At 46.8% G+C, this 16,256-nt stretch overlaps 1 protein-coding gene and 1 pseudogene across 3 annotated transcripts in view; one reads left to right on the forward strand and one right to left on the reverse strand.

Moving 5' to 3' along the window:
- The window catches only part of LOC144153921 (glutathione S-transferase 3, mitochondrial-like), a 28,280-nt gene that overhangs the window by 10,290 nt on the left and 1,734 nt on the right, over window positions 1-16,256 (reverse strand). For all 3 annotated transcript variants that reach the window (XM_077685692.1, XM_077685695.1, XM_077685693.1), the window contains exon 2: window positions 11,548-11,700. In XM_077685692.1, coding sequence (XP_077541818.1) covers window positions 11,548-11,676 — 129 coding nt within the window. In that variant the 5' untranslated portion in view covers window positions 11,677-11,700. The remainder of the gene's footprint in view (window positions 1-11,547; window positions 11,701-16,256) is intronic.
- LOC144152406 (uncharacterized) lies at window positions 1,060-8,628 on the forward strand (annotated as a pseudogene).

Here is a 16,256-nt window from a genome sequence, read left to right on the forward strand (position 1 = left end):
CGCAATCGCGATTCACGGGCGTGCAAAAACACACGCACAGGCTCGTAGCGACCCACAAATGAATGAATGACATTTATTAAGATGGGGGAGGCTACATCGCCGTAGTTGGGGAAGGGGAAGAAGGGAGGAGAGGGGGAAGTGATCACTGAATCGTTAGAGATGACTCGTTGGATATAGGTGATCAGTGATTTCTTTGGGAAGGGGAGTGTAGACCCCATCTCACACTACCCTTGCCAGGCCACTCTTCACGGAAAACACACCTAGAGCATGCAGAAAAGTTGGATCTTCGTACGGGGATCATCGGGGGACGAGTCGGGGGACCCATAAATGCTTCGCCGCGCACTTGCTGGAACGATGTAACCAAACAAGCGCGAGTGAACACGAAAAACAAAGTGGCGGCGTGCGGCGGCGGCACCTTACACAATTTGTTGGCAAGGAGCTTCTAGGCACTACGCTCGTTCAGACTCCTTGATTCGCGGCATCGGGTGGCCTATGTCGCCGCTCGCGGTGAGACCGCGTTCCGGCGCTTGTGGCTTCCAAATATACTTCTACAACCAAAATTATGTGCCTAATTGTCCATGAAACTTCGTTACATTGAAATTTCAGCACACGGGACTTCGTTACACAGAGGTTAAAAATACATGGTGTACATAAGGGCGTACGGAAGTTTCGCCGCGCATATGCAGCGCCGTTTCCTCCCCTGGCGGGCTTTGCTCACATTTCATCGGCGTACACGGGGTACGCTCTTCCAGAGATTCGGTTGTCGTACGTACGGTTCTTGCTGCTTCGCCGTGATGGAAACTAGCGCGCCTAAGGCAAAAAACAGGGCACTAGATGTTGTTGTGTAGTTGGATGCCACAACAGCGTCATAAACACGAAGGGAAAGGAGCCCCTTCTGAAGTTCTATGCGTTTCCCGGCAAGTGGTTCGAGACAGACAGACCGCCGAGAAGCCTGGATTAGGGCTGTGCGGCGGACAAAGTGAGTGACCGTTTCTCTGCCTTTCTCCGATGATTCAGTAGCTCAACTGCACTAAATTACCTTGTTTTCTAATAGCTCTGATGGCTCCCCGTGGGGGCCAAAAAGACACACGAATATGCAGTAGGCACTTCGTAAACAACGCAAAGAGCGTGAGCCAGGCCAACCCAGCCTACCTGCCGACTTTGTTTCCCGATGTTTACAAAAGGCGGCGGGTACGCGGTGAGAGACACGAGAGGTAAGATGAAGCCGATTCGGCGGTGCAAGATGCCATCGTCGCCCGGGCTGCCAAAGTCACCGGGGACCTTCCTCCATCGGTCACCACCCCTCCCCCGAACTAGCGCTTGCAGCAATAAAATGTTTTGTCTCTCTCTCTCGACCACATTTCGCACTGACTCATACGTGTCCTCCTTTTACAGCAGGTGGGCGAAGCGGAGTCGATCTGCTGCTCCAAATTTGACCTCACCGCATCCACCCGAGGAACCTTCACGCGTGGACGTGCTGTCGAACACGTCGGAGAACGACGGCTCGCCAAACACGAATGCCCCACTAAAAGCCTTGGAGTAGGGCTAGCTGCTCCTGACTGAGGTGAAAGTCGACGCTCAGCAGCTTCCATTGACTTTCGTGGCGGTTAGTCGTCTTAGTACGTGCAGATCGCATGTTATGCGACCAGTGGCATGTAGTTCACCATTTATTATTGTTTTTCTTCGAACTATGCAGGAAACGCAGACAGATCTTGTGTACTGCAAGGGTCCTTTGCAGCTCATGCTGTCTGCAACCAATGGAACACATGGAGCCACACAAGTAACTCACGTTGCTCAAGCAGACAAGGTGGTTTTTCTGTACTCAAAGCAACATACTTTCAACTCCTTCAATGGATTAATTAAAAAAAAGAAATCTAATATTCAATTTTGCAACTTTAAAAATTTATAAATTTGTACACACACACATTTCACCCCTCTAACTTCCGAACCGAAGCTGCACTCATCCCAATCACTTGAATTTGTATCCACAATTGGTCCTGATGTACTACTGCCCCTATCTCCGTACTGCCGGTACCGCACTTTCGTCTGCTGGTGACGAACCTGACTTGTAGTTGGAAATAGCATAAAATTTGGGCCTGCAAGTTCCACTTTTTAAAATTTAGCCATGTTACCGAGGGCTGCACTGAGAACAGTTTACTAAATGCTGCAGATACTTCTAAGTAAATCCTCGTTGAGGGGGTTATCGTAACTTCTGTAAATTGAGCACAGCTGCACAAACTATCCGTGGGTGAAGAAGGTGTTGCCATATCTATGTTTAGTGAAGCAGGGTGCTCAAATAAGCTATTCCCATAACTTTTATTTGCATGAAAGGTCGATATCTACGCAGTGTGCTTGCTGAATGAGGTCAATTGTTCTTTGACATGTTCATTGACTGTGCCACAACCATTCCTATCTTAGGTCACTGGGGTCTAATGTACATTACACATTTCCCGTGCTTTTAGTGACATTCGAGGAATGCAGAGGTAAAGCTGATGAAGCTAAACACAAAAAATGAAGCCATGTAGTAGACATCTATTTAAAACTATTTTTAGAGTATTTATAAACGGTCTATTTTATTCTAGATCATCCATCCTGAAAAGACATAGGCAAGGAGGTGCAGCCTCCTCGGATACGAGTCCGTGAAATCATCTGAGCAAGCACTTCAAGACCTCTGCAGTGTTACAGTGACAGTCTTCAGCATTCTGCTCAACCTTCTGCCCGAGCAAAGGTACCGGTCGTCAGATGTGACAAAAGACGACAGATTGGTTCTCTTTTTGATGAAACTTCAGTTAGGTATAAGCTTAATGGCACTGGGCATAAGTAAATCCACAGCCTCACGGGTGTTTAGGGTTACACTAGATTGCCTGAGTGAAAGCTGAGGAAGTAGGTGTTGGTTCCCCCGCGGTGGGCAATCAAGGGCACTCTCCCAGAATGCTTTGTTGAGCATTACCCTGAGTGCACATTTATTATTGACTGCACTGAAGTCTGGACAGAAACCTCTAGGACACAGAAGCACATTACCTCTACAGCAGACATTCAGACTTTCATTACTCGAAATTTGGAATTTGTCGCTTATCGAATCGGCGGATTTGGTACTGTACGACAAGGGGTTTCCTGCGATAAAAACCACCATTGCGGTCGAGGGCGCTGTCTTAGTGATGCCGCCTTTCAATGTCGGAGGAGGGCAGCTTTCCAGGGAAAGCATGAGACTACCTTAACCATCACCCAGGTGCGCTTTCATGTGGAGAGAGCCATTCAGAGGTTGAAACTGCACAACATGTTGACAAACCGTGTGCCACTGACTTTAATTCCACAGATGGAGAAAGTAATACAAGTTTGCAGTGTTCTCGTCAACATGCAGAGCTCAATTATAAAGTTGTAAATAATGAAGAGAAGCTGTTTGGGAAATGACTTAAATGTACACAACAAAACAACAAGATCTCGCAAGATCAGCATTGGCAAATGCGTTATACCATCGTTGATCATTATTCTCCCAAATTTCTAATTTGGAAAAAGTTGTGTCTGCAACCAGTCACTCAGGCTAAAAATGTCTAAAGCACGACACACAATTTTTAAACATTCGTGAAATGTATGGACAATATTTCATTTAGCACTTTGGTAAAATCAGTGTTAAAAACAATCACAAACAGAAATAAAGCTTTTTCGAGCACATTTATTCTGAAAATAAATGTTCTGCGTTCTCTGTCGGTAAAAAATGGCAGTGGTACCGACTGCTGCTTAGTGCAGAGTGACAGCCACAAGGCCCCTAAGTGTTCGTTTTATTCTCCTAAAATGTTACGGGCATTTCATTGTAATTCCTCGACCACATACCAGCATCACTTGGTGGTATAAAAAATGTGTTTTTAAACCCCAAAGAAATGAGAGACACGTCAATTTTCGCTCACAAGGCAGAAAGAAGACTCCCATTTAAGTTTTCTTAGAGAGTTCCTCAAGTAGATAAGAGGGATAAAAGATTTCTAGTTTTGAAACAACCTCTGAAATGAAATTCATGTCTCTGTCTACAAAAAGAAACTTGTCATCCTGCTCGGTGCTCCACGCATAAAACACTGCTTGACTAAGGTTCATGATGTAAAGCTGGAGCTGTACTTGAGAATAGAAGCTGTGGGATTTCTTGAGGGTCAGCTCGCCAGCCTGACAATCGAAAAACTCCAAGATCACCTTTCCCTCCTTATCGATGATGGGTACCTTCTCACACCTGGCTCGACACTTGATTTTCACAAGCACCGTGTTTCCCTGATACCGCATGAGCCCATCGGCTGCAAGCGAGGCATGGTTGCTCCAGCAAGTCCAGTCTGAAAAAATGTATCAATTTGAGCTAATGACGGGCCAAATTTTTGCCAAACTGTTAAGCAGCTCTGGCTGAACACAAAGCTGCGAGACCCTGGACGACTGTTCTTTATTTTCTGCCAAACAAAGACAAAAGTTTGAAACATTTACAATTGTGTTACAACATGTTCACAAATTTTATTTATTTATTTATGTTAGTACCCTAAGTGCCCGTGATGGGCATTAAATAGGGGGAAAGCGGTTAAAAACAAACAGCACTATTTCCCAGTTGGACGAGGCGTGACATACAGAACACATCGATCATTCATCGTTCTTCCTCGTGTCTTTTTTGTTTAACAGGGCAGGTATGAACGCAAATAACTTAGTACTGCAACAGTGTTATGCATAAAGTGCTAGGAAGAGCAACCCGTAACATCAAAATCGTCCGTAGTCGAATTGCAAAGCATGCATACAATAAAATCAAACATTTCCAAACTTTGTGCACATTACAAGATTACACTAGACAACTTAAACTGCAAAACATGCACATTTTAAAACACTTTTTCAACAAAGCAGTTCTTAAGGCTTACTGGTCAATATTTTTGGTGATAAATGAATGCAACGCGGTTTGAAACGAAGATGATTCCTTCGGATAAACAAGACTTGCTGGGAGCGAGTTCCATTCCTGTATTGATAAAGCAAGGGGCGAGTTCTGGAATTTTATGGTTCTAGCAAAAATCGGCCGTACTTTGTGCGCATGATCAGTTCGGGAGGAAATATGATGAACCGGCAAAATATTGGATGACCTGACAGATGACTCAGAGTAAAGGGAGTGAAAAAATGACAAGCGCGAAAATTTCCTTTGGGTATCCAGATTAGGCAGATCAAGAGAACGTTTCAGAGCCTATACGCTTATATTAGAAGAGTAGGAACGCAAGAGAAATCTTGCAGCTTTGTTCTGCATAACAATAACAACACAATTAGGGCTACAGGAGTCTTTACTTCACAGAACTCAAGGTATCTGTTTCATCTGACCGCAGAGGCGGCCTAATTAATCTTTACCAAATTTTCACCATATATTCTTTTAAGAGTTCGGCATGTGGAACTTTGCCCAAGTTAAAAGATCACTAGATTGAGTGACAAGCCTTGCATCTTAAAATACAAATGGAGGGTAGACGAACCCTTTAATTATGATTTTATGTGACAAGATTCAATGACATTTATGCAGGTCATTATCAAAGGCCCATTTCATACAGATGTGACGACAGAGCCCTAGATGCCCAAAAAATGTTTTTCTTTGCCATGCGAGAATGTATCTTGAGGTGAGCAGCTCCAAGGTGCTGGGTTTGTCTAGATCTAAGGCCCACAGGCAAAAGCTCTTTCAAGAAGTGTTCAACTCTTGTTGACATGGCGTCATAAAAGGGTCTTCGGGATTTGCGGCACACATACCTCAAGAATGGGAGTCTGAAGTTTCTGCTCCAGTGCCGTGGGTTCATTTCAGAGACCTACATGCAATCACCAAAAATATTAACAATGTAACATGCAAAAAAAGAATGCACATAAAACATTCATGGCAGGGGACCTTCTCCCACATCTGTAAGTGACTTATTAATTGTGCCGGCTCAACTTCACTGTTTGGATATAACCAAACCTGTTACTATATCCAGTGGCTGGAGCTGAGAAGGGTTTTTTGCATGTCACCTGCTTCGCCAAGGCTTGGGGTAGCTTTCTCCTGGTGCGGATAGGATGGCAGCTTGAGCTCGTGAGGCGATACTTTCGCGCTTCATGCCATCTGTACAGAGAAAAGAAAGATTGGTTCGACACAAACCACCGATGTATAAAATAATTGTGCTGCACATGTAGGTCAATAGCAGTGCAATCGTGAAGAAGTTTTGCATTTTAAGGCATTAGAACATTGTAATTCGCCCACTGAATCTCAGGCACTTGCCAGTGTGTCAGTTCTTTGATTTTTATAGCTTGGTTTGACCTACCCAAACAAAGGATTTATGAAATCGTTATACCCCTGCTTGCCAGCACTGATGCTACGCAAGAAAGAGATTGAATGCTCAAGGAACTTTTTTTGCACAACCGAAACAGTTGCCGTGATAAAATGTGTTCGTGTGCAACAATATTTCCTAATATAGTTTTTGTTATTCCTATCCTGGAAAGGTCAAGCAACCTTCATACTGCACTCTGTAAACCCGTATGATTGCATTCAACCGAAGTTTAATTGATACCTCTATATACCACCAGAAGCAATTCAGTAATCGTCAAAGTGGTGACTCCGGTGCCGGTTGTTTTTAGCCCTTTAATTGAAAACTGCCAGAAAATCGTAAGCCCAAAGGCATACTTTTGATCATATTATCTGATGAGTTAATTGTGAGTTGAGGAGTTTTGTAAACTCTAGCTTCATATGGACGACAACACCCTTCTCTACAATCTAATAAAACTTTTCTCCGGTGTAAACATGTCTTCCAACTTGCCGAACATTGCTTGACTGGCCATTGGTTGACGTGGCGAGGTTGACAACTTTATCAGCCGAGACCACCTCTGTAGAATAAATGATCCTGGCCTCGCAGGACAGACCACCCATGAAGTCTGTGATTGCTTGCTGCGTTGTTTAAATGTTGAGGTCATACACGGTACAGTTAAACCTGGATGTAACTAACCTCTATGTAACGAATTCCTGGATTTAACGAAGTTTTTAAATTCCCCATTGCCATCTCCATTGAAACCTGTGTTTGGGACCTCTATGTAACGAAGGCGTTGCGACGGTTAAACTTGATGTAACTAATTCGCTACGCTGATTATCTCTTGTTTTTTCCACTTTTTCTCAAAAATCTGCTGGAGAAATGCACTAATTTAGCTAGCTTCGCCCACACCGCGAACTACCGTGCGTTTCCAGTGTCAGTGCGATGTCGGTTAGGTGCTAGCCCTGCCTGTCGGCATGTAGTAGCGAGCCTCCACTGCTGTCTCTGGTTTCGGTTCGTCGGTGATGAGTTCTGCTGCCAGAAAACTAAAAGTTTTGTCTTTTCAAGACAAGCTCGCAATTTCAAATTCCGTCTCCGCTGGCGAGAAATAAAAATGTCGCCGCCCGGTACAGTATCCCAGCTAGCACACTGAACAATTTTGAGTGCGGCAAAGAGCATCAAGTTCGCGAAAAGGAGCCCTTTCAGCATAAGTTTGGTCCCTGAAATGGGCGAAGGCACCAAAAAACATGTAAAAGTGATAGTACTTATACGTTTGTGAACAATCACGCAGTTTTTCTCTGTCCTTTAAAGGTGAGTTCACCATCACTGATGTCTAGCATTTTGGTTTGGTATTTGCTTCATTTACGCGACCCTTAACTGGAAACCTGCGTGTAAGGAAAACCTGGCTGTAACGAAAAATTGAGATATTTTTGTCAACTTCGTTATATACAGGCTTAACTGTATGCGTGTGGTGAAACAGTGTCCTGGCAACACTCATTATTCCAAAAAGGGCCGCCAGATGCTCCCTTTCAATGTTGGCGGAGACTGTCGACAGCAGACTGTCCACCACTACCTTGGCCTCTCGCTCCACCTCTGTCATCTTCATGGCCTATAGAACACTGTTCATTGGGCAAACTAAATCTTCATAGTGTGCCATGGCATTGTTGGGGAACTCTGGCATTGTGTCCTTGGGAGACGCGAGGCTGAAAGAAATAATTCCGGTCAGGCATGCAGTGGTCATTCAAGACAAACTTACACTACTAGCTGCGTCCTAGTTTTTTAATATACTTCGCATTTATCAAGCCTTATTAGCTTTTAAGTGGCTATACAGCATGAGCATTTTTGAATCACCTAGTTGAATAACTGGAACGTTTATTAAAACTCCGATTTATTTCCTGCAACTTTTGGAGGAAGAACAAAGTTTTACACACTCCCCTTGTGCAGAGAGGCTCTATAAACATTGAGCTAACTGTGCATGAAGAGTAAAGAGAAAGACTTTGAGACGGGATCTTTTCCCAGCCCCTTGCGACTGTATAGAAATTACGATTTTGGTGTTCCTTTCACAAAAAGAATGCAACGCTGCTGGCGAGAAACGACTGAGTTTCACTTGGTTTAACAGTAGATGTAAGAGGAGGTTAATGTTTTAAGTGCACGAAACCACGGTATGCCAAGGACACGGGTTCGATTCCCGGTCGCGGCAGCCACTTTTCTGATGCAGGCGAAAAGCAAAAACGCCCGTGTGTTTCTAATCAAAATACCTGGGAACAGGTCCGCGATGCTCTTGTTCCCGTCCCGCTTCCGTTTTTTCAATGGCTTTCCCCAGTGCTGGGGTCTGCTTGTGCAGGTCTCGCCAGTTGCCTCATTCACGTAGGCGCACACAGCCGCGGCATGCTTACAGCAGCCGGTCATTCCCGTCTAGCAAAAGCAAGTCCCGAATGCCACGGACCATGTGTGACTGCAGATCTGCATGCAAAAAGTCAATTTTGCATCCTCATCTTTGTGTAGTTAGCCTCTGAGCGCCAAGACGTTCGACAAGAGCGGGCGAAACCACACCAAAAAAGAAAAAAGATCGTTTACCTCGAGACGCACATCGTAGATGACGTTGTCTTGCACTTGTGAAATACGCTTGACATTCAGTTGATGCTCATCCGCTTGTATAATCTCCTCCACCGCGAACACGTCGCACGAGTAGCGTTCCTTTCTTCAGGTTCGCCTCCCTAAAAAATAGCTCACAGTTTTCGAGAGGCAGGAAGCCGCAATAGAATGACAATGTGTTACTCGCCATTACAAACCAGCACCGGTTGAAAGGCTGCCATGGTACGCGTACGCCGCTCTAGGGCGATTTTCTGCTACGTACGGCGCTACTCCGGCGCGCCGCCCGGCCCATCCGTACGCCCCTGTACACTTGAACTTAGAAAAAAAATTACGAGGTTTGTTACATCGTGGGTTTCGTTATATTGAAGTTCGTTACATTGAGGTTCGACTGTATATACGTAATTAGTCTGGTCGAGAATGTACCGTGGCCCAAAGAGACGTTCTAAAGAAAAGACGTCTTTGGAGCAGCTGACTGCCATTTGGATTTGGCCCAAAAGCTACATGGTTGTCACATCGGGGGTTTTGTTACATTGAAGTTCGTTACATCGAGGTTAGACTATATATACGTAATTAGTCGGGTCGAGAATGTACCATGGTCCAAAGAGATGTTCCTAAGAAAAGACGTCTTTGGAGCAGCCGACTGCCATTTGGATTTGCCCAAAAGCTACGTGGTTTTGTTACATCGCGGGTTTCGTTATATTGAACTTCGTTACATCGAGGTTCGACTATATACATAATTAGTCTGATGGAGAATGTACCATGGCCCAAAGAGATGTTCCAAAGAAAAGACGTATTTGGGGCAGCCGATTGCCCATTGGATTTCGCCCAAAAGCATGCTTTGATCATGCGCTTTATCAAAGTATGCTGTTGCACTAGTTGATGCACAAGTTCAAAAAATTGCCCCCACCTCCCCGAAGGGAATCGTGAGGAAGTGCGAATGCATTTCTTGCGCCGAGAGTACACGGCGTAGTAATTCTGACATCGCCTTGAGAGGCGCCCAGCCAGCGAACGGTCTAAACTGGAGCAGAGCGAGCAGAAGACTGTAGCGCGAGAGCGCGCGCGAGCCGACCCACGGAGGTCTGGCGGTTTATCGCTGCATATATAGGAGGGTACGCCGCGCCGAGCGCGCCGAGCCAGGTGGCTGAGAGAGGAGGCGGGCACGCGAGAGAGAGGGGTGCGCGCGCAGCTGCAGCCAGCGAGGAGAGAGGAGGAGCGAGCGAAGGGGGAGGGACGCGCGCAGCGGCACACGGCAGCTGCCGGGAGAGGAGGTGGGGTGCGTGACGTCACGGCGCGGGGGAGGGAGGGGGATGCGCGCGGCGCACACCGCCGCACCGCGAGGAGCGGTGAGGCGTGGCGTCACATGGGTGAGTGACGTCATGCGCCGTTGCTAGGGACGCTCCTCTCCGCTCCGCGCCGTTGCTAGGGGAGAGGAGGACTGCAGACGCCGCCGCCGCCGCCGCCGCCGCTGCCGGCGGTGGAAGGTTTAGGGTCGCTTATAAAGTGCATTGCACTTAAAAAAACGCTTTAGTCAGACACAGAAAAGAACGACAACACGGGCATCTGCATATCGTCCTTGTCTTCTGTGTATGACTTTAGCAGTCCATTTTTTAAACTGATAACGTGGAATTTTGCACTAGTGCTTGCACAAGGTCAACACCTTGTAGATAAGTGTATGCACTGCGCTGTACACTAATTACTTGCCATCAATTGCTGGGCAACGTTTGCCCCATTTCAGTAATAATCTAGTGTTTCCGTAGTTTAACCATTTTGAAGAACCGTAAATTTGTCAAAGTTCGCGCTTCTATGACACCAAGACAAATGAGGGCACTGCGATAAATATTGCAGACACTTGCTGCATTGCAGTCTTAACGATCTGGGCATGAAACGCACCCAAGCACAGTCTTCAATCGGGAATGGAATGCCCTGAAGAGAACTAACCTAGGAACGCTTAGGCCTAGCATCTTGCAGGGAAAATATTAGGCATGAGGTGCCCCTAGTGGGCCCCACCTTAAAATATTTGTGCAATCACTCATGCGTCGACATTTGTGGCAAGGACAGTTCAAATAAAATTTGCAGAGCATGGTGCTACTCAAAGGCATCTATTGGTAACGAGGGATCTTGAGGACTTCAGAAACTGCACCACTGCAGTGGCTCGGTGGCCAAGGTGTTGTGTTGCTGAGCCCAAGAACACGATATGATTTTCTGACCGAGGTGAAAAGCGAAGACGTTAAGGATCCCCAGGTGGTCAAAATAAAATGGAGCCCTTCACTACCTATCTGCAGGCATTGCTTCAGCACGTAAGCTCCCAAATTTTGAAATTTCGAATTGCGAAACTGCCTTCTTGCCACTGAGGCTTATGCATGGTGCCGAATGACTGTGACTGCCCTCTTCATTATGGGCGAACAGCGGGCGGCTAAGCAGTGACAGGCTAATGGTATAAATATACGACCACGAGCGTAGGCAGTGACCGGTCCCAAGTCGGGGCAAGACATTCTAAGCAAGCAGTTCTCTTCCCTTTCTGTTCCCAGAGTTCTGCAAGTGCATCGATGCCTCCCACTACTACATTTGCCATGATGCACGCAGCCACAGCTTGGGCTGCAACCAATTGGTGCAAATTCAGCGGAGTGCAAGCGATGCGTTGGAGCAACGATGCCACTGCAGGCCCCGCTGCCTTGTTGACGGAGCCAGGACGTACCTTGACGTTGTACTGCTTGCGAGCCCGGCCGACGCGGCAGGCGAGCCACATGTTGACCGCGACTGAGCCCACACCCACCATCACCACATAGCCGTACTCCTTGGGCACTACCATCCTGAACGTGCTCATCGTGGACGGGCTACTGCGTCAGACCTGCGGGGGGGACCAATGAGCGAGGGTTCAGAAGGTGCAATATGCACAACACCCACCCACAGGAAATGAATGAGCCGGTGAGAGGATGGTGTCCCAACTGAGTGCACTCTGCCTGTTGGGTGAGCACTCCTTAATTATGGTGTCAGTTTTAACAGCGAAGCTGCTCAGCAAATCGTAATTATACCCCGCGCGAGCCTCGCGGCAGCCGCCCGGCAGTTATAACAAAGCCAAGAAAATGCCTAGCGCTTGAGTGTGCGTGCCTCGTGGCGACCGCCCCTGCGCACGTTTGTCAAGCCAAGCCTACCCACTGATGGAGATTGGCCAAGATTGGCCAAAAGATACTCCAGCCTTCGCTGTAATCCTGGCAACACTGGCAATCCTGGCTCGGCACCAGAAAGACGCCAGCGTTCGCCGTAATCAAGACACCACTTGCTCAAAAGAAAGACACGTCATAGCATTTCTTCTTCTAGGTGATGTCCAACGATTAACACTTCCAAAAAAATGAAAGACCCTCACACTTACAGCAACAATTATGGAGTAAAGGTCGTTGCGGTATCGAAGAAGAAGCAAATCAGTGAATTACGGAATTATACCTTTGTGATGGTCGTGAAGGTTGTGTACAGCATCGCTACAAAGTCTTACGCGTTGGTGTGAGCTTCCTTTATTCTAAAGCAAAGCGTTCTACCTCTAATTGCCAACGGTTATTTCGTGGCGTGCGGGACAAGAAACTCCAACGCGGCTGGGGGTGCGGAGGGCGCCTTTCACTCACAGAGCACAGTGTAGATGGTGCGGCGATAGGGCGCTATTTATTACCCAGCGCTCCCTGCATGCAGGTGACTGCTCGCACCGGCGGGTACATTGGCGGGACAGCTTTGTCGTCTGCTTTAGTGACAGTTGTTTTGGGCCTGTTTTGGCGCTGCTTCACGTCCATTGCGCGCTTCTTTCCCACGGCTTGATTAACTTGTTCGACAGTACCTCCTGGGTGACCCGGACCCGACGGAATTGAGTGAACTTACGACAAAGATACGTCAAGGATTGGTTTGCAGGGCGGGAAAACAAAATGTAGAGAGCACATACAGGCATCTGACCGCTAGAGAAACGCTACCTTTTGCGCACTGCTTGCCACGAATGGGACTCCGTTCTAAATTGGTGAATACCAATTCGGTTGTGTTTTAAGAGGTATAACAAAACGCGAAAGGAGCAACTGGATTTGGTAAATAGCGAATATAAAAGTTCCCTCAGATTTCTCGCATTTCTCATACTTACTAAACTAGTTTAAATCGCTATAAATGGGAATCACTAAGCTTTCATGCTAAATTATTGCAGTGTCTGCGCTTGTGTCGCACGGTGGTTTAGTCCCGATCTAGCACATCAGGATGGCTACGTTCCACAGTCTCACCCTTCGAAAGACGCTCCTCTCCGTTTTCTTTTCGCGTAAGGCACTGCTGGGCTAGAGCGGCGGTGTCCGCCGCTCTAGCTCGGCAGTGTCCTACGCTGCTGCGTTCGGGATGCCGCCCTCGCGAATTCCAGGTAACGGCTGGCAGAATGTCTGGTTTCACTCTTTGCAGAGCCACGCTTGACGTCGAGTGACGTCGCACCAGGCATCACAATTCAAGTGACGGCGCTTGGGCAATTGTTGTGGGTGTCATTTAAAGCTTTGCTTTCCAATCACCTTCACAGCATGAATTGGAGCAACGTTTTTTCTTGTATTTTCAATTAAAAAGAAAATTCAGTTGTTAGAAGCGCCCGTCCCTGTGTCCTTTCTTGTCGCCATTTGTGCGCGCTATTTGTCAAGATGCCCCTTTATTACAGCACGTCTCATAGTCATACGCCCACGCTCCAACTGCAAGAATGGTGCGGTTGGCAGTGCGGTCACACACGCTGCTGTATTCAGGGCACAGCAATGCTTTTTAGGAGGAACGCAGGTAATATCCCGTTGTCATGACAATGGTATCACTCGAGGTGCTGCAGAATAAGACTGCCAGTGTGGAACTCAGTGTGGAACTCAGCTGAATGAGGGAAGTGGAGCTGGCGAATCCATCAAACTGTCTTAGAGACACCTATAGCCGGTATTCAATGGCGTGGAATGCATGCAGGCAACCAAGTGTGCTCCGCCATATCTGTGGACAAGCGTCTGTTGCTAGGCGACGTTGTGCACACGGCCCACAGATCAGGCACCCCTCTTCTCCATGCAACCGTGCGAGTGCGCCGTCACTCGCTCCGTCGGGCTCTGCGGGATGGCGGTACTTGTCCATGCTAAGCACGACTCTGAAACACATGACTGTTTCACGTTACAAACTCTACCTCACCTTCGCAAAGTATTGCCTCCAGTTCAATGTGAGTGCGATTAATAACATCTCTGTTGACGCCACCAGTTAGAATCGGATTGGAACGGAGCAGATGACGCACGCCGGTGTTTTTTTTTTTTTCGGTGTGCGGCCGCAGTGGCCCAAGCCGCGCTGTGTCTGTGGCGCATCGGCCATGTCTGTGACCGTTTCCAGCGTTGCCAAGCGAAGAAATTGACCGCTAAACTTTTCAACGAATACCGCCTATACGGGAGTAGGCCTAACAGTGGCAGCGGGTATGTCACCATGGGTGCCCATTTCCCAGACGGGATAGCAGGGGGATATATTAAAAGGAAAGAAGGCACACAAGGAGAATTTTGAAGGTATTTTTGAATATTAGCATGAGCGGTCAAATAGTCGGCACATCGTTAACTGCCAAACTGAAGTTCGTTACAGCCCCTACAAAAGTTGAGCATTTTGCACCACAAACTGGGGAACAGTGTGCCATGAATCGGGTGACAGGAAAACTTGCGTGCCAATTGAGATAACCCACCTCAGTATCTCTTGTGTCCCAGCCTAGGCATCGCAGCCAGCGCTTCGCACGGCGAAAGTACGCGCCAAAGCCGACGAGAAGTGCAAAGTGAGAAAAGATGCAACAATCGTGTTCGCTGGACCGCTCATGCTCACATAATACCGGCCTTAAACCACGTGCTGTCACCAGATGTCTCGTGCAGTCCAAAATAGGCCGCTCGATTGTTTTAGACAGCGCGGCGCCCTTGGTATGGCTACGTTGGGCGGCATGACATCATTCACCATGACTGGCCTTTTGGAACGGGTTCTTCCCCATGGCCTTTGCTAGTGCCCATGTGTATCGCCAATCATCAGTGCAGTTTGATGGGTGAATTTGACACTTTTTCCTGGTGTTGCTACGAATGGGGATTGGTGTCCAACTATGGGTAGCGTCTGCAACCTGCAGGGATTACTTAGTCACGAAAAATCTCCTTTAAACGTCGTTTAAGAGCTGTTTTGATTGGCGTCCATTGCCTAATGTCCTGTTCACGCATGTCATCCAGCGTTTATTACTGCATACTCCCTTCATTAGAGCAATAAAATAAAGGCAAAAGGGCTGTAACATCATGTATACAACACAATTACATATGTATTAGCAACATTCTAAAGCTTATCTTGAAGGCTTTCCTTTCCTGCCTATGCTAAAATTGCTGGCTGTGGATGTACGATATCATGAATATGTAGAGCAGTAAAACAAATAACCCTGCAAGGGTGTGGAAGTTGTAAGCTTATCCCTGACAGCGCCTTCATATTTGGATGTGCGACGAAAAAGCTTCAGTGTTAGATGTTAATTGTCGGCTGGCCTACCGCTGACGCGGTTAGCCTGGTATAAACTTATTCCACGTTATCGTCTGTTGTTGGTTCATTCAGTGCTAGCTTGCGACTATGCAAACACACATATTAAAACTGCGATATGGCACATACAGTGGATGAAAAAATAGCAAATGCACGGCAATTAACATATGCATGACGCTTTCGTGCACAAACTGCAAAATAAAACCACGTACAGCAAAATTTCTAAATGCTCAATTCGAGGTATCACGTTTGTTAGCACATGAATTTTTTTTTCCCTCAGCTGGCACATAAGGCTAGCTTGTGTGAGAGTTTTTCTTTTGCGTTTTTACATTATGCATTGTATAAGTGGTCCAGCAGCATCTGTAATATTACAATTTTTTGGTAATCCTAGTTTTCATTTTGACTTGTCCGTTTGTATGGCAATTTTTGCCAGATTGTTATTTTTTGCAACTTTTATTTATTCCAGGATTAGTGGTTTCACTGCGATAATCAAGCGTGTGTGCCGCCAGTTGGATTTAGTTACTAAGAGCTGAAGTGACGAGCTTCACTTTAGTGACAACCTTTCAGTTCTAATGCTGCATCGGACTACGCTAAAGGGGTCCTGCAACACTTTTTCAACTTCTTTAAAAATCCTAAATGCTTGCAGAATGTAGTCACCCAGCACATCCAGTACTTAGATTAGGGGGTCGCAAAGTACCTGAACCAAAAATTACTGCTCTATGCTCATCAGATAACTTGTAAACTTGCTCAAAAGATTTTTCTCTCTTTCCGGGCCTTGGCGTTCTTCGACGGCTCGAATTGCGTCCCCAGGGCCATGTTGCGGCTGTTGGCCAGTTTTCCTTAAGTTGCAGCAATGAACGCTTTTAGAAACTAAAAGAAAAGCCACAAAAACAACGCACAAATGGA

This window comes from Haemaphysalis longicornis, unplaced genomic scaffold (assembly GCF_048455015.1).
Source record: "Haemaphysalis longicornis isolate Haplotype H1 unplaced genomic scaffold, Haemaphysalis longicornis Haplotype H1 scaffold_9, whole genome shotgun sequence".
In the NCBI taxonomy this organism is placed as follows: domain Eukaryota; kingdom Metazoa; phylum Arthropoda; class Arachnida; order Ixodida; family Ixodidae; genus Haemaphysalis; species Haemaphysalis longicornis.